Raw genomic sequence first — 18,047 nt, forward strand, 5'->3', positions numbered from 1 at the left:
GTCTTTGTGGCAGTTTTACATCTCTGTAATTATGTTAAGTCTCCTTGTGGTTCTTTTAAGTCTCTTTGTGGTTATTTTAGGTCTCTTTGTCACTGCATTTGCTAAATCGGTACATTAAAGATAATATTAACACTCTGTAAACTGTAGCTAACTTCCCGGCACTGCATTGCTGTGAAACTGATCACATTTACCATGATAGGAAGCTGCTGGCAGATCACAGACTGTGGTTTATGTTACCATGACAATCAAGGAGGCTGAGCTGTTACTATCAGATTAATGCTGTCAATGCCTTCTAATTGTTTCCGGTAGACGTGTTAGCCTCAGCAGACCGTCATCCCGAGGAGACTGAATTACAGATGCAACAAAGGACTATATTAATTGTTGATGAATCTACCACTAAGGTTTTTCAAGTAATTAATCGTTGAGTATATACAACATCAGTTAACAGTGAAAAATGTGCAGCACAGTTTGAGTCCAAGGTGACATCTTTTAATGTCTTGCTTTGTCCCACCAACAGTCCAAACGCCATTCAGTTGATGAAGCTTTTTGCAGGAAAATCCTGATCAGAAAAGTTGCAGGACATTTTTATGACAAGCTATACTATGACTTCTTCTATATTGGGGGATACACTGTGTTGTGATTACACTCCAGGTTGCAATGGATTATTCAAAGCACAATATACAAAATAAATCAGCAAGAAAATGATTCAGTCTCAAATTTAAACCAAAGAGAATTATTTATTTCATGATAGACCTTATTTGGAAAACTCAACCATTCAAAAAAATTTACACGATTAAGTACTTATTTTTCGAGGAAGTATTGACAGGAGTTGAAATATCAATAGCCACATGCAATGGGATTTTCCACTACATAAACAGCGACTAGATCCCCCCCCTTATTCTAGACAACATGGAGGCCTCCTGTATGTCCCCCTCACACAGTGGTAGGACTTTGTGTTTTTCGGGGCGGTCAGCCTATGCAATAACACACATCATAGACAGTCAAAAGTTTAGAAACTAAACATATCAGCATCTTCTGCTCTGCAGTCTTTGTGAACCAGCCAGAGCTGACGTGCTCAGTGTTTGCACTTTACTTCTCAGTGGGCTGTGGGACTGCTTTGTGAGTTATTTCAAATTGTCTTTTATATTATTTTGTAGCATGAAAACATTTTACTTTCCATAATTTCCCATTTTAGTACAGCATTTCTTGTTGTCTTCCTTTGTGTGTACTGTGACATTTTTAAACTTTCAAACTGCAAGCATTTATCATCATCTCTCTTTACCATACATTAAAACTAATCTAGCAAAAATGTGTAGGTGAAAAGTATGAAGGTTAAAGGCAAGGCCATATAAACTTTGGATGAACCCTTTAAAGAAAACTGAGCTGACAGGGTCAATAAACATCTGAATATCTGTAAATCTAGAAGGGGAAAGTCGTCTGGTACATCTATGCTTTCAATAGAAAACTGACGAAAGTGTTTTGCCAACACACTGTGGTCTAAATAGCTGTAAATCTGTATTTTTTGCATTAGGAAATTACTGGAATTAAATGGAAACACTGAGCACTGCACCCCTAGAAAATCACAAAATGAATAAGAAGGGATCCTTCTATGGATTTATGTTAATTAGCACATACATTTTCCTTCAGATTAAAAATCTTTTGACACTGTTTAATTTCACCAGTCTGCACAGCACCAAATTTCACACACGGAAAATGAATAACATTAAGGGGGGAAAAATCCCATCACCTGATCATTTGTAAAAATAAGGCAAAATACAAAAATCATAACAATCGAACAAACTCCATGCAGACATTAAAACATGGCTGAATTTGGCTTCAAATAATAAATGGTCCAGTTCTCAAAACTTAAAAAATAATCTTGATGTTTCCCTTTTGCATCCAGCTGATTGCACCCATTGACTTGTGACGCCAAGACTCTTGAGAACAGTGTATGGGATTGTTGCTGGCTAAAAAAAAAAACTCCGACTGTCTCTGTGAGTCAATCTAGTCACCAGTTCGGATAAGTTAAATGCTTCACCATCTTGTTTTCCAGGGCTCAGAAGGCGAGCCATCCCCCAGTATTTAGTATAAGTGCCTGTCCCCTCCGTTAGTAAAGTCCTCTGGATGTGGAACGAACTGTCTTTTGGGGATGGCAATGTTCTTTACTGGCTGATGTTGAGGTTCAGTAAGCAACGACCATTCTTCAAAGGCACCGTACTGTACATTGGTCTGAGTGTGTTTGTGTGGGCCGCACATGGGCACATGCATACATGGAGAAGTAAAACCAGTCAACAAAGTTGATTCCCTCCACTGGCGTCAGCCCACAAGGCATCACCATGACAACTAAGGCAAAATCTCTCAACATTAAAACAGAGCATCTGTCTTTTTTTGTTTCTTTCTTATTTTAGTTTTTCTCGTCTGATTCCGTGCTGCTGCTGCTAAAATCCACTTCCCCACAATAATCATTAGTAATGATATTAATCTCTATTAAATAAATTATCTATACTGTACAATTATTTCACCTCGCATAGACCTGCAACCAAGGGGAGCCTTTTTCAAAGTAAAGCTATCCATAGTTCTGCTGTGTCCTCAGTTCAATAAAGCCTCTGCAGAGCACACAGAGGCTGACAAACAACAAGACAGTTTTTTCTTCTTTCCTGTACAGAAATTAAACAGGACATCCTGCACATAAAAAAATGTACAAACAGAAGCAAAGCTGATGCATAACTGAGGATAAAGAAACAGGGTAGAAGCACTCGTTGAAAGATGAGTATCCAGCAAAAATGACAAAAAAGTTCTTTTTTTTTTTCGTTGTGTGAGTTTCCTGGAGGAGTGAGTAATTTTTCTCTGAGAACAGTAGAAGATGGTTCCTGATTTAAAAGGAGCCAGGCCAGCAAACATCCAAGATTTACTGCACTCCTTCTTCATCCACGTACGTTGAGGGAAACCATCCAATCTGAAACATAAAAGAGTCATTATCATCCTTTATAGTGTGTAAATGTAAACAAGGGATGCTAATTGAGTTCCTTCAGACACCTTTTTACATCCAACTTAGTAAGATAACAATTGGTAACACTAAAGTGAATCCATTGTATGTGCAGTGTGAATGTATTAGACCAAGGCCACTCTGAACATGGAGCTTTAATTGGCTTGGCTTGGCTTTAATTGGAGGATGTGCATTATTTTCAGATAACTGCACAGCTTAGATGTAACGGTCTCATCCCTGTTCTAAAAAAAAAACTGGAAGGCTACTTCAAATACTACTCCAGCTGTTGCTAGGCAACACCTTTTCCTATTTATTGGAACAGTAAGTGAACTAATGAGAGATAGTGCCAGCACAATATGTACTGTATTTAAAGAATTATATTTTTATCACTGACACGTAGTCATTGTAAAAGTGGTATAATGTACTCGGATCCATGCGGTAAATAAAAATAGGCCTAATGCATTCCTACATGTTGTTTTGATCACTGCTTGGCTAAGCACTGTTTTTTTCTTCCTTATACAGTACACAACCTTACATAGACAACACTGGAATCATGAGTTAGGTGGTTCCAAAGTTTTGACAAATTTGTAAAAAATTGTATTACCAGTTCTGTCACCAGTGAGCTAAATCCTCAAGTAACCAAAAATAATAATAATACAAACACTGATACCTCTATATATATATATATATATATATATATATATATATATATATATATATATATATATATATATATATATATATATATATATATGTGTATCTGGATACGTTATCTGGATAATGACATCTGACCATGGGGCATTTACTCATGACATCCACTCCCAATCTTGATTCTGCCACCATTGAGATTGGATCTAACTATTTAAATTAGGTAGATAGTTGGCTGTCTATCTAAGTCATGGTAAGGAATGCTGCTGTATGGGCTCCTCTGTATCTTCTTTCTTTGTGGTTGAGCGACTTTTGAACTGGCTGGGGGAATGTTTTCTAATAACGCGTCCTGTACACGTACAGTACAGACTGCATTTACACCTGACTGAGATCCAATAAAAATGTGAGCCAGACCACCTTGAGTGGTCTGGTTAATCTGATAACATTTCACTTGCAATGCATTCTTGCATGAATTGCACTTACACTGACATATGTATATTTCCTGATCCAGATCTAACTGACTTACATCTCTTTAATCAAACAACATATCAGAGCATATTGCCCCAGATAGTTGTTAGTCAATGTTATATTTCACCAATGAATCATGTGCAATCAATATGAGTATATACACAAAGTAGGCACCTAGATGGTTTTATCTGACAATTGATAAGACAACACCATCAATTTAAAAACCCATTTCAATTAAGGTCCTTGATGGAGCCAGATTCTGACATGCTATAATACAATCAAAATTAGAAAGCTAGAGTACCTCAACACCAGACTGCACAACAGCATACAACCCAGCTTAGCTGTGCAACAGTACGACGGTTTACACTCACTCTGGATCCACACAGTAACACCGTCAAATTTACAACCTAATGGTGAACATCCCAAGAATAAAAAGCTGACATCACATTCAGCTTAACTGCCAGCCTATTAAACTGGCACATTTCCCAGCAGCCAGCTTTTACTTTGCTCTTTCAACCACCTGCTTCAGGAGTGATTTTATCATCAATGGTTTAATTGTTAAATTCAGTCACTCTGGGGCCCACAAAAGCCAAATCAGTGCTGTACATTTGAGGCAGAGTGCGTAAATACTTGGTGTTGCCTTATGCATTAGCAGCAGGATCTGTTTATGGGGATGGTACTTATCTATACAGATTACAGCACCCAAAATTTTCTCTTTTTCATGGGCTTTTCAGTCTGGGTCCATTATTATCCCGATCACTTTCACCATCCATAAATGAACAGACTTTAATGGTTCACTCACTCGTCCGTTGGCCTCTCCTTTCCACCAGCCCTGGTCTCCACCGATCTTGCTGTAGATTTTGACGGTGTCTCCTTCTCGCAGTGACAGCTCTCTCATGTCCCGTGCTGCAAAGTTATAGCGGGCCACTGCTGTACTCACCACCCGTGGAGTGAACACTGTAAAAGTGGAGACAATTAAAGCTCATACTATTCACATTGTAAGAACTTGACATGGGTGAAAGGCCATACAAGACATAGTGGTAACAATTAGTTGTGAAGAATGATCATGAGGAAGATGGTCAGTTCATGGTCAGTGTTCAGCATGACACAATGGAGTCACACAATGACACATGAGCACGATGAGACAGGACAAGTTGTTTCATCATGAGGGAGGAAATTGGTTTTCCTTTTAGTGATTTAACGAGGGAGTGTCATCCCGGAAAAAACTGAAATGTTCTTGTTAATTAATATGAAAAGAGCACCACAGAGAAGAAGTAATGAGGTCGAGAGCACAGAGGCTTATTATGAAATTGCAGTTGATGAGGTGCAGGAAGACAACAGGAGCAAGAAAAGAAAGGAGAAAAGAAAGAGTACCTGACCAAAAGGGAGCTGAGCTCTGAGAAGAGAAGTTGAGGCCCTGCGGACTGAGGAAGGAGAAGTTGTAGGAGGCGCAGGTAGCTGCTGAGAAAGAGAAGGAGTAGGAAATGAAGCTGGGAATGCAGAGCTGAAGCCATAGAAGCAGAGTTAAAAAAGGAGCACATTGTCTCTTAAAGATAGGGTTCTGTTTTCATCAGCATTTGTGGATTGCAAACAGGATCCTTATGAAAATTGTCAGTTTATGCTTAGAGAGTTTAATTCCCAGTTTGGCAGTAGTGACTTTATTGTCGCATGTAGATACAGTCAGACTGAATGCAACCCTAATAATCATTTCAGGAAAATGAGCAAAACCAATCCACTAGAACACATTTTAATTCCTACTTTTATATTTATTTTACAGCATTGCGGCACACCAGACAAGGTTTATCTGGACTTCATTACCAAACTGTCAGTACATAATTGGTGCAGCGAGCATAGCTTTTAAAGGGAATGATATGATTGGGCAGTGGTGGCCTAGAGGTTAGAGAAGAGAGCTTGTGACCGGGAGGTGGTTGGTTCAATCCCCAAACCAACAGGATAAAATCTGGGTGGGGAAAGTGAAAGAGCAGCACTTGTCCCTCCCTCATTACCATCACTGAGGTGCCCTTGAGCAAGGCCCTTAACCCCAACCGCTCCAGTGGAGCTGCTCAGTGGCCAGCAGATCAGACTGTGGTTGTGCTGCGCAGTTTCCAGGTATGAATGTGTAACTGTGTGAATGTGATCAGGGCGTTCCTGCAAAAGAGAGGCTGCCTCTCAGTGAACCTCCCCTGAATAAAGGTTAAATAAAAAAAAATAAAAAAACGGCCCCGTTAAAGAGGCACCCTAATCCCACCACCAGTTTCCATGCCCACTACACTACACTGCAAAGTAGGGGTGGGAAAAAAGATAAAAAATCGTATGTATCGTGATTTGTTTTGCGAAGATTTTTAAAATATTATTTTCCCTAGAATCAATATTTTTTATTTATGTTTTTACCAAGGATTCACGTAAATCCTTGTTTATATGGTACCGCTGATGGCGACTACATCATATCCGTTTCCAGCAAAACAGAGGAAAAGCAGAAAATGCAGAAAAGACATGTTATATATACAAATGAAATAAATGTGATGTGCATTCTTTTTAGAAATGTCTCATGATATATATTGTCTCTAGAAGTGTATTATTCAAATTTTGTTTTTGTTAAAGAGGGAAAAGAAAATTGCAATACTCAATACTTCTAGAATTGCAATAAATGAAAATCGCAATACAATATAATCAAAACTATACATTATACATATACATATTCAAATTGTAAAAGAATCGAATCGGGACAAAAGCATATGGTTCCAGCCCTAGTGCAAAGTGCCTGCAACGATAAAATACAAAACAATGTGTGCTTGAAAACAGAGTGAGAGAGAGCGAGAGCACATCATCATCAGCAAAGACTCAATTGTCTCCATTCATTTCCAAATGCAGCAGACACCAGAGGGGAACAATCTCGCTGTAGTGGCCAGTTCTTCCTGCAGATCAAACAAAGGCAGACCAACGTAGGAAAGAAGCCAGTGTAAAGGCAGAGCCAGTATTGATGCAGTCTGATGGACAGAGAGGACTGCCAATGCAGACAGCTGGTCAAACTTTTGTCAATCTCTCTTTATCTATTTCACACTGCTTGTCTCTTTTTCTGCCATGTTCCCCAAGGGCTTCCTCCATTCCTCTCTGTACTGTACGAGTCAGGAGAGTCACTGGCCTGAGAAGGAATAGAGCACCAGTAAAGACAAAGATTAGGGAGTCAGAGGTAATCTGTCTCATTTATTCTACCCTTCCTTGCTACATCCACAGCCAAGATGTCAAGGGATTACATTTGTTAGATGGACTTGCACGTTATAATGTCTCTTCAGAGTCAGATTTGTTCTTACATAATCATTCATCGAAGCAGGCGGATATATAAGATATACAATGTGCTATTAGTCGCTGGACCAAACATCCATCCATTCATTCATCTTTCCCCGCTTATCAGGGTTTGGCTCACGATGGCAGCGGGCTCACTAATAAAGCCCATACAAAAATAAGTGGTGAACCCCCAGATGGGGAAAGGTGTGAGGCATGTCTTGGAGGGTGACACTAAAGGTGCAATACTTATATTATGTAATGTATATATTTTTATGTATAGATATCATGGCTTTGCTGGAGGTGCCATTATATGTTAAACTTCAATATTCCGCACATTGATAGCTGTGTTGTAATTCTGATTGAACATTAGGCTCTAAATCACATTCAGTCTCCTTTTAAATGTCCCATGGCATGAACATTTCATTTTTTGAGGTTTTTTAACATTAATATGAGTTCCCCCAGCCTGCCTATGGTCCCCAGTTGGCTTGAAATGGTGATAGGTGTAAACCGAGCCCTGGGTATCCTGCTCTGCCTTTGAGAAAATGAAAGCTCAGATGAATTAGATTCCTGTTCTGGAATCTTGCTCCTTATGAGGTCATAACAAGCAAGGTTAACTCCCCTTTCTCTGCTTTGCCTGCCCAGAGAATTTGGCCAACCCATGAGAGAGAGGCATCGTGGCTTTCAAAAGAGAAAAGTGGCAGTTGGTCAAGGCCACACCCCCACCCTCCACCTTGCCCCCCCCTCTCTCCTCCTCAATAGCTACAGACACAGAAATGGCACATTCTGAGGAAAGCTCATTATGGGACTGGCTCTAGTGGCTGTAATTCTGCACCAAGGCTGAATTTTGGGAAAGAGACTTCAGATACAGTATTAGGGGACCACTGAGGCCTATAGAAAAGCATCCGAAGAGCACCATGTCATGGGACCTTTAAGCTTCTGTGTGGACAACATTTGTCCATCAGTTTACTTGATACGGCCATATAATTTACTTTTTGTTTTTCTTGCTTTTTGGCTCTTGTAGTGTGGCAGATGTTGAGAGATAAACTTTGTTGTAGGTTGGGTCGGGGGAGGGGGATTGTTAAACAAAAGTTGTAATGGACTATCTGTGATTGCAAAAAAAATCAATAAAGAAATTATTAAAAAAAGAAAGAAAACAGAAGCCCATATGTCTTTCTCCCTAGGCATGTCCTCCAACTCTTTCCGGGGTAATCTGAGGTGTTGGATGTGTGTTCTGGGTCTGCTCAGTGGTCTCCTTCCAGCTGGATGTGCCTGCAATACTTCCACAGGGATGTGTCCAGGAGTCATCAGATCAAAGTTCCTTCCAGATGTCTGAGCTTGGGGTGAGCTCAACCACCCTGTGAATAATATTCCACTTCTATATGTGATCTAATTCTTGTGGGCAATAGCCAAAGCTCCCTAGGGGAGGGTTGAGGTGATACACAGACCTGCCAATGGCGTCACACTATTCCACTGATCAACAGATGGTGGTAACACGCCAAATTATGCTGCAATGTGCCAGTAAAGACACAGAAGAAAAAAGACTGTAAGCTAGTAAAATGGATGTTAACAATGCTGGATTTAAAATACTTCAATTTGGCTTTGCAAATGTCTTACATAGAGGAAACACGTTTGTTAAACCTCAACACGGTAACACAGATTGTAAACATACATTATTTTTTTTGTTTACAAGAAAACACCATAAGGCCCTTTAATTTTATGTGTTCTTCATTTTCCACTGGCCCAGCAGGACTATTGCATCAGTGAGGTAACAAGGAAGCACAGTAATCGGGCTCCATGTTGACACATGATAAAATGTTTGTCCATGGTCAACTTTTCTCTCATCATAATCTTCATTTATCAGCTGACTTTATCTGGTTGCTCATAACTGCAGGGCATTTTATGAGTGACTAGCAGATTGTGATGCTTGCAGCTTTAATGTAGTGATAGGGTGAGTATTAACTACAGGCTGTTTGTTAGTCATTAGTCATCCCAGTCTTACTATTTGTCTGTGGCACTGGCTAAGAGCTGGAGTAGGAAACATTGGAAAGGCTTACCTGGTGAGCGTGTACTGGCCCGTGTTAGCGAGCGTTCTCTTGACTTGTAGGGATATCGCAATGTGGTATCTAACAACTTGAAGCTTTCTTTCAATGAATGGGCCTGATAGTACTCCACCAGCTCCTGTTAATAATAAACAGTACAGAAAGGTTAAAAAAAAAAGGTGACCATCTGATTTCTTTTTTTCACGCTGACATCAAGGTATTGTGGGTATTTTGTGTTGGTAGTTACACATATGACTTACCAAAAGATTCTCAAACTTCTTGGCCTCAGTGATGTGAATCCAGCTGTCTTTTTCAATGACTTTGATGTGTTTTACTTCATCATTGAATCTGTAAAACCAAACATATGATTGTTAATCATTAAATTCTCCATAACACTTTATCTAAAAACATTTTGTATGTTACTGTTTCTCATCATTGTGCTTCCTCTCTCTTGGGGGTAATGTGTGTTCAGCTGCTGTCAACATGAAGTATTGTGCTGTATACCTGAAGGACTAAAATAAAGTAAAGTCATTTTCACAAGTTAAGGGCAACTGTGCTGTGGGACTTATTTCTTTATTTGTCTAAAGGCTGGTCCCTGCAGCCCTTTTGCACCTGTCTTAAAAGACTTGAAGACAAATGTGCAAAAGCATTTTTCCCAGTACATCACTGTATGACAGTTCCAGTATGAGCTCATACATATCGCTTTGTGATGCATTCCCTCAGAGGAAATACACACAAAAAACAGGATAAAAAGGAAAAAAAGCAATTACCGAGCGGTAATTAGCCGCAGTGAAAAGATGCTGGGGAAAAAGCTGACTGGGGCATCCCGTGAGAATGTGTATTTCCCATGAGATGTGGATAAAACCCTTCCACTGAGAGTTTCCCTTTCCTGTAAGATGTAAAACACTCACTTGATGCTGATGGCGAACCTCTCCGCTTCAGCTGTCCTCTCTCTGATAAGGTAGGTCCCACTGCTGTGGGATTTTAAAAGGTTATCCGCCTGCTGGCGCTCCATGTTCCCTGCAAACCTACACAGGAGCAGAGAACAAATGTTGTCACCTCCAAACACAAGTTATATAATCCAATGACATGGTGAAGGCTTTACAAATCGCTGACATCAAACAGCCATGTAGTAATTAATCTTCTGATTGCGGTCATGTTTGGGGTCAGTTTGCTTTAAAACTAAACTTGTGCACGAAGTTAACAGTATACTAGTTTTAACATCAATACATCTGAAGTCATTAAAGGATAGTGACCTCAGGGTAATGGCAGTATTTAGAGTACAGGGGCTTTAAAGTATGACGATTAAATAATCATGAATCCACAATCTTCAGAAGCAAACGGTCTTACCAAGGATATCCATAGTAGTCTGATTCCCTTGAGGACTGCCGGCTGGATAATGACTGGAAGGGCTGTAGCAAAAATTAGACACTGCACATTAAATAACTTATAAACAGAACAACACCATGGAGCAAAAGTATATCATGTATATGTATGTCCCACGCAGGTAGTTAAAGTGTACAGTAAAGAGAAAAAGGAAGGCCCTCAGAAATCCCACATACCTACTATACATGTATTTGAGTTCCTTACCTTTGGGTCCAAACAAGGTTTTACACATGAACTGGGGAAGAAGCCACTCTTTTGTGTTTGTATCAGCTTTCCCTGCAAAATAAAGGCATGGACAGTTTATTTGTACGCCACTCCAACTACGGAGGCAATTACAATTGCTTTACATAAGGCAAACTAATGCATTAAAAGATTAAAAAACAAAAATGAGAAAAATCCTATTACCGCATACAGTACTGACTTTAACTGACTACACATTACATTTATCGTACATCACAATACACTGTGATGCTAGGTGTTCCATCAGACAGAGGTTGAAACGCCTTCACTGTCTGCTCCCTGAAGCAATCAATTTTTTAAGCTCAAAACACCTATTGATATTGCATGGACAGATTAAACTGTCATGCTGTAGAGGGATAACCTCATAGGTGAGTTTAAATTGATGGCTTCAGAAAGTTGCACTGAGCCACTTTGGGGAAAGTTAGCCTGATACAAGAAGCTGAAAGTGTAGACGAGTTAGTTAGTTCTGTGTTTTTTCTTTCTATTTTAATTACATTTAATAATCAGAAGTTTTTTGCCCAAATAGGCTGACACATACCAAGTAATTATACCCAGTTCTACAGGAAGATAACCCAGGATATCCAATGTTTAAATATGGCTGGGGACTTCATTTGCATGTTATTCCCCATATCACCTATTTTAACTCAGGGATTAAAGTTCTCCGTTGCTACGACGGAGAAGGCAACTACAAATTTTAGGTCCGTTGAATGAATGCAAATTTTGTGATGTTTAATGTTTACAGACCTAATAGTGTTTTTGAGAACTTTCTGTGTCTCAATCAGTGACAGCTCAAAAAGATGGATCCGCCATGAGTTTAATTTTGTTTATGCTGTAGCATAGGTACACGCTTGTCTCAATAGCCCGTTTGCTTAAAAAGCACACGTCTGGAGGACTAAAGAACGGTCTAACAGTTTTTGGATTATAGTGACACAATTGAGACCACTGATAAGGTAGGCCAATCTGTTGAACTTTTTGGGGTATGATGGATTGTGAGTGCGGGGTGCACGGCACATGGATGTAGCTAGGCTATAACAATAATAACGGTGCAACATGGTGTTTTATCTTAAATCCGTGGACATGGTGAGAAAGCTCTGGCCCTAAACATCCAAGCTCGGGTGCAAATCAATCAGTTGTCAGGAAAGAAAACAAAACGTCTCGCACCGTGCTACTAACAAGCTAACGTTAGCTCGTCGGTTTAGAATGGGCAAGTGGGGAGCGTGTCTATGTTCCCCGGGTCCTATGTTCCCTGGGTCCTATGTTCCCCTCTTTGTACGAGACTGGAGAACATTTTTTCAAAAAAAGCATTCCCTGGTCTGTTACTTTTTCCACCATTACTGCCAAATTCCATGGCAAATTGGTCTATGTAGGCCTACGGGCTGTTTGACGCGCATATGCAAATAGGCCTAGACGAGGAAATATTAGGTCAGGGGTGGCAAACCTGCAGGTCTCGAGCTGCATGCGGCTCTTTGGCTGCTCTGTTAATTATGTCACTTTATCTAACCCTATGTCACTTTATCTAACCCTAACCATTTTTGGGGGGAAAAACGGGTCCTATGTTCCCTGAGCGGGGAACATAGGACCCGGGGAACATAGGGATGACCCCAGCAAGGGACTGAAGGTCTGGCCAGAGATGCGGCCCAGCTGGCTGATGAGGCTGAGAGCAATGTGGCTGAGGTTAGCATAACAAGCGGATCGGCGTGCGAGTCAGTCTAGTGAAACGGGGGAGCTGGAAGACCTGCCTGCCGGTTCCAGCAACAGAGAGAGGGTTGTGTATAAGACGGTGTCGGCTGTGCTCCACCTTTTGGTAGGGTATGTTTGAAACGCAGCCAACATGCTAACGCACATTTGACGGTATCACCCAGATGTGCCGTTCACCAGGGTGAGAAAAAAACGTTTTATTCCCACTTCTATTAAGCAGCCTTTAAACGGATAGCAGAACGGGATGAAACAATCACTGAAGCAATTGGCATTTACATTGGAATATTATATTACATTATATATTATCTTATATAAAGTATCTAGTTTGAATTTAAATAATTAAAAAAAGCTTTCACTGAAAAGTTATATAGGTTTCATTATTAGTAATTCAATTCAATTCAATTTTATTTATAGTATCAAATCATAACAAGAGTTATCTCGAGACACTTTACAGATAGAGTAGGTCTAGACCACACTCTATAATTTACAAAGCCCCAACAATTCCAACACACAGTAATTCCCTCAAGAGCAAGCAGTGCGACAGTGGCGAGGAAAAACTCCCTCTTGGGAAGAAACCTCGGACAGACCCAGGCTCTTGGTAGGCGGTGTCTGACGGGCTGAGTAGGCTAGCCCTTGAATAAAAACAGTGAATCTTGCAAACTTGATTTTGATCTTTTTTATTGACAACTGTGTCAGGTCTTAAACTGACAGCTTTGCGCTGCGCCGGGTGCAGGATAGGGCCCCTAATCTGTTCACCCAATATGGATGTAACCACCTTCAAACATCTTTCAAGCGGAAAGTCAGCACACAAACCTCATTATGGATTCATTTCACATCCACAAGTTCTCAATGAGTACAGAGACAACTGTCTTAATATTCACAATTTAGCTGTTGTCAGATAGTGATTAATTGGCTGTACCTCCCACCATGTGGTGTCAGGATCTCCCTTCAGCAACTCGATAAAATCTCCTGTCTGAAAACAGAGTGGTGTCTTCCCCACAGGTGCTGGTGTGCCATGGTAGTTCCTCACTGCCACCATCTTGGGACCTGGAAAAACAATGAAGTGTTGCAGCTAATGTTAAAACTGTAGAGGTAAGTAGGACTAACAGTTAGGGTGATGACACAGGATAAAAGAGGAAAAGATCTAAGGTTGAATCTAACTGTGTGCTGCTCACTGTGTTTGGAGTTCCCTCTTAGGTTTCATGTAGCAGTGATTTAGGCTGATAACGGCAGGCCTGTTTATGCCGAGAAATCTTAACCATTGAGTGATGCAGCGGTCTAAGATACGCACAATACAACCACAACATCCTGGGTTTAAATCTAGTCCAGGATCTTTGCTGCATGGTTTCCCCTTTCTCTGTGCACTTTGAAGTTATCACGTGAGGCAAAAATGCCAGAAATTACAAAGAAAATCTAGACCAACTTTGTAATTTCAAACTGTGTCTTATTCTCTCCACACAGACCACTCTGTATTGATTATTTCAGGATACTCCAAAACAACTAGGATCCCTCTTATCTCAAAGGTCTTCAGGTATTTTATCACGTAATATCTAAAGCACATAGTATCTACAGTGGGGCTCGAAAGTTTGGGCACCCCAGGTAAACTTTTTTATTAATGTGCATAAAGAAGCCAAGAAAAGATGGAAAAATCTCTAAAAGGCATCAAATGACAGATTAGACATTCTTATAATATGTCAAAAAAAGTTAGATTTTATTTCCATCATTTACACTTTCAAAATAACAGAAAACAAAAAAATGGCATCTGCAAAAGTTTGGGCACCCTGCAGACTTTATAGCATGCACCGCCCCCTTTGGAAAGCTGAGACCTGACATTGTCATGGATTGTTCTCAATCATCGTCTGGAAAGACCAGGTGATGTCAATCTCAAAGGTTTTAAATGCCCAGACTCATCTGACCTTGCCCCAACAATCAGCACCATTCTAAGCAGTTGTCTAGAAAACTGAAACTGAAAATAGTTGACGCTCACAAAGCAGGAGAAGGCTATAAGAAGATAGCAGAGCGTTTTCAGATGCCAATATCCTCTGTTCGGAATGTAATTAAGAAATGGCAGTCGTCAGGAACAGTGGAAGTTAAAGCAAGATCTGGAAGACCAAGAAAAATATCAGACAGAACAGCTCGCAGGATTGTGAGAAAAGCAAGTCAAAACCCACGTTTGACTGCACGTTCCATCCAGAAAGATCTGGCAGACACTGGAGTTGTGGTACGCCATTCCACAATAAAGAGATACTTGTACAAATATGGTCTTCATGGAAGAGTCATCAGAAGAAAACCTCTTCTACATCCTCACCACAAAAATCAGCGTTTGAAGTTTGCAAATGAACATATAGACAAGCCTGATGCATTGTGGAAACAAGCTCTGTGGACCGATGAGGTTAAAAAAGAACTTTTTGGCCGGAATGAGCAAAGGTATTTGGTTTTGGTTTGGAGAAGAGAGCGCACAGAATTTAATGAAAAGAACCTCTGTCCAACTGTTAAGCATGGGGGTGGATCAATCATGCTTTGGGCAGTGGCACAGGGAAAATTTCACGAGTAGAAGGAAAAATGGATTCAATAAAATTTCAGCAAATTTTGGACGCTAACTTGATGCCATCTGTGATAAAGATGAAGTTAAAGAGAGGATGGCTTCTACAAATGGATAATGATCCTAAACACACCTCAAAATCCACGGTGGATTACATCAAGAGGCGTAAACTGAAGGCTTTGCCATGGCCTTCAGAATTTCCTGACTTTAACAAAATTGAAAATCTATGGATAGACCTTAAAAGAGCCGTGCATGACAGACAGGCCAGAAATCTCAAAGAACTGGAAAACTGTTCTAAGGAAGAATGGGCGAAGATACCTCAAACAAGAATTGAAAGACTCTTGGCTGGCTACAAAAAGTGTTTACAAGCTGTGATACTTGCCAAAGGGGGCAGTACAAGGTATTGACTCTGCAGGGTGCCCAAACTTTTGCAGATGCCATTTTTTTGTTTTCTGTTATTTTGAAAGTGTAAATGATGGAAATAAAATCTAACTTTTTTTGACATATTATAAGAATGTCTAATCTGTCATTTGATGCCTTTTGGAGATTTTCCCATCTTTTCTTGGCTTCTTTATGCACATTAATACAATTTCTTACCTGGAGTGCCCAAACTTTTGAGCCCCACTGTATATTTGTCTATGCATTGCCACCCACTCTACATGGTTGATAATGTGTTGCTTCATGTGTAGCAGCTCTATCCACTAGATAGCAGTAGAGAGCTGCGCTGAGCAATAACAACTCTATAACAGACTTTTTACATGACAGCTGACAGAATATCCAGCTTCATAGGGAAGTGATCTCTATCATGTATAATCTTACCTGATGACATTCCAGGTTCCTATAAAATAAATAAATAATTGATCAACAATGATTGACAATTATTTTAATGATAAAGAAAAACATGAGGGAAATGGCTATTAGAGGAACATAATATTGCTATAGTATGTTGAGTAATAGAGGATCTACTCACCAAGTCAAGAGGATCTGAAACAAGAAAAAAGATACAGTGACGGTAAGAGATTATGTCTGCAGTAAAATGAACATTTGAACATTATAATTCTTCTAGTATATGTGGCTTGTTTAAATGTGCTGTGTCAAACATGAAGGTCATTTTGCCAGTTTGCCTGCATTTTGGCTTCGTGCCAGAAGTACAGTGTTACACAGTGGATATAAAGCCGTCATTTTTTTATAAAAAAAAAACATATTCCTATGTATCGCTTGGTTCCATAACTTCTTCCCATTCCCAATTAGTCCCACTTTTGTTACCAGTCCTGTCCAGTCCAGAGTCATTTCATGTCCCATAGAATGACTGCAGTTTTTAGGGTGTGATTTTACCTAAAGAACCATAGGAGGCTTGCACATTGAACTTTAGTCAGACGTACAAAGCTGGATCCAGGCCTATAATATGCTTAATATATGATGAGTGCATCTGAGGCTCTCAAGCTGGGGGTTGAGACCCCTTTAAGGCATGTCAGGATAAATTTGAGATTAATTGGTTGTCAGATCGTTAACAGGAAAAGAAAGCAGAAAAGAAAACATTTATGCTACATACAATTACTTTCAGTTTTGTAGATGTTGGTCAACTTGTTTTTTTTGTTGGGAATAACTGGATCACTCCAGAAAATATTCAAATAAAACAGAGCAGAAACAAATTGCTAACTGTATGGTAACTGGTTATAACCCATACAGTATATGGAACCAATCATGGTTTCATTTTAAAGTATTACAAGCCAAGCTAATTCCTACTGACACCCAAGTTTTCCTCCTTCGTACAAAACCCTGCAACACAATGACATAGTCCCACAGGAAACCCACACAGAACCCGTCCTCCATTTTCCTGCTAGATTTAAGTGACCTACAAACTACTGTTCACTGACACTGGCAGCAGGTTTACACTACACAACTACAACAGAATTACATTTTTATAAATCATTATTAATTTAGTCCAAAAAAAACAATCACCCTCACAACACAGTGTTATAATCATTGATGATGTCTGTCACACAACATTGATTGACGATTTAATCCAAACACTGCTCCGCCCTGATATCGACCCGCCAAAAGTAAACCTGTATCAGGACTTCTGCCAGAAGATGAGAGGGAACACCTACTGATTTTACAGATGGTGATGACTTCCAGACACTCTTTGTGTGCTCCTGTTCCACAGCGAGAGCAGTAGTAGCCCTGATAGAAGATGCCCCTAGAGGACACACACACACACACACACACACACACACACAAGTAATGCAAACAGGAAGTGTCTCAGACACAAATTAACTTCTTGTAAGTACAACACACAAGGGGGAGCTGCTGCTTGTTACTAGAAGCCTGCGTTTGCAGTTACACATGCTCGATCATTTCCACTCTTTGATCCTAAAATCTCAAAATCGACTCGCTCCGTTTAAGAGCAGCACTGTATTTGTTACGGATACTGTAACACACTGCGCATCGCACACTGCCATGTTGAGTAGCCAGTGCCATAAATCACGATGGGATCCACTGGGGCTGCAGCAGCAATTAGCATCTAGCAGGGAGTGCCAACGCCGGTCCCTGCTTACACTGGCTCTGTGAATTTAGGTCAGCCAAGCCATGAAATTTGTGGGTCAATGCACAGAGTGGAGTTTAGCCGGCCGACTGTAATAGAGGTGAAAGTGGTGATTCAGTAAAACGGGTTGTCCCCGCTGCAGTCGAGCAGCACTCTCGCATGGGAGAAGCTGCGCTCAGGGACACAGTGGGTGGTGCTGGGAAGGGGGAT

General features: G+C 40.3%; 1 protein-coding gene across 6 annotated transcripts in view; it reads right to left on the reverse strand.

Annotated features, from left to right (window-relative positions):
- Window positions 1-1,896: 1,896 nt before the first annotated feature.
- Window positions 1,897-18,047, reverse strand: part of vav2 (vav 2 guanine nucleotide exchange factor) — a 228,663-nt gene continuing 212,512 nt past the window's right edge. For 3 of the 6 annotated variants that reach the window (XM_028601190.1, XM_028601188.1, XM_028601186.1), the window contains 10 exons: window positions 17,404-17,492; window positions 16,263-16,276; window positions 16,112-16,130; window positions 13,670-13,797; window positions 11,017-11,088; window positions 10,777-10,838; window positions 10,338-10,454; window positions 9,687-9,774; window positions 9,442-9,565; window positions 4,970-5,563 (listed from right to left, as the gene is read on the reverse strand). In XM_028601190.1, coding sequence (XP_028456991.1) covers window positions 5,343-5,563; window positions 9,442-9,565; window positions 9,687-9,774; window positions 10,338-10,454; window positions 10,777-10,838; window positions 11,017-11,088; window positions 13,670-13,797; window positions 16,112-16,130; window positions 16,263-16,276; window positions 17,404-17,492 — 934 coding nt within the window. In that variant the 3' untranslated portion in view covers window positions 4,970-5,342. Of the gene's footprint in view, window positions 2,957-4,904; window positions 5,564-9,441; window positions 9,566-9,686; window positions 9,775-10,337; window positions 10,455-10,776; window positions 10,839-11,016; window positions 11,089-13,669; window positions 13,798-16,111; window positions 16,131-16,262; window positions 16,277-17,403; window positions 17,493-18,047 lie in introns of those variants that run through there. The other 3 variants (XM_028601191.1, XM_028601189.1, XM_028601192.1) reach the window with 2 other exon arrangements.

This window comes from Perca flavescens, chromosome 16, assembly GCF_004354835.1.
Source record: "Perca flavescens isolate YP-PL-M2 chromosome 16, PFLA_1.0, whole genome shotgun sequence".
In the NCBI taxonomy this organism is placed as follows: domain Eukaryota; kingdom Metazoa; phylum Chordata; class Actinopteri; order Perciformes; family Percidae; genus Perca; species Perca flavescens.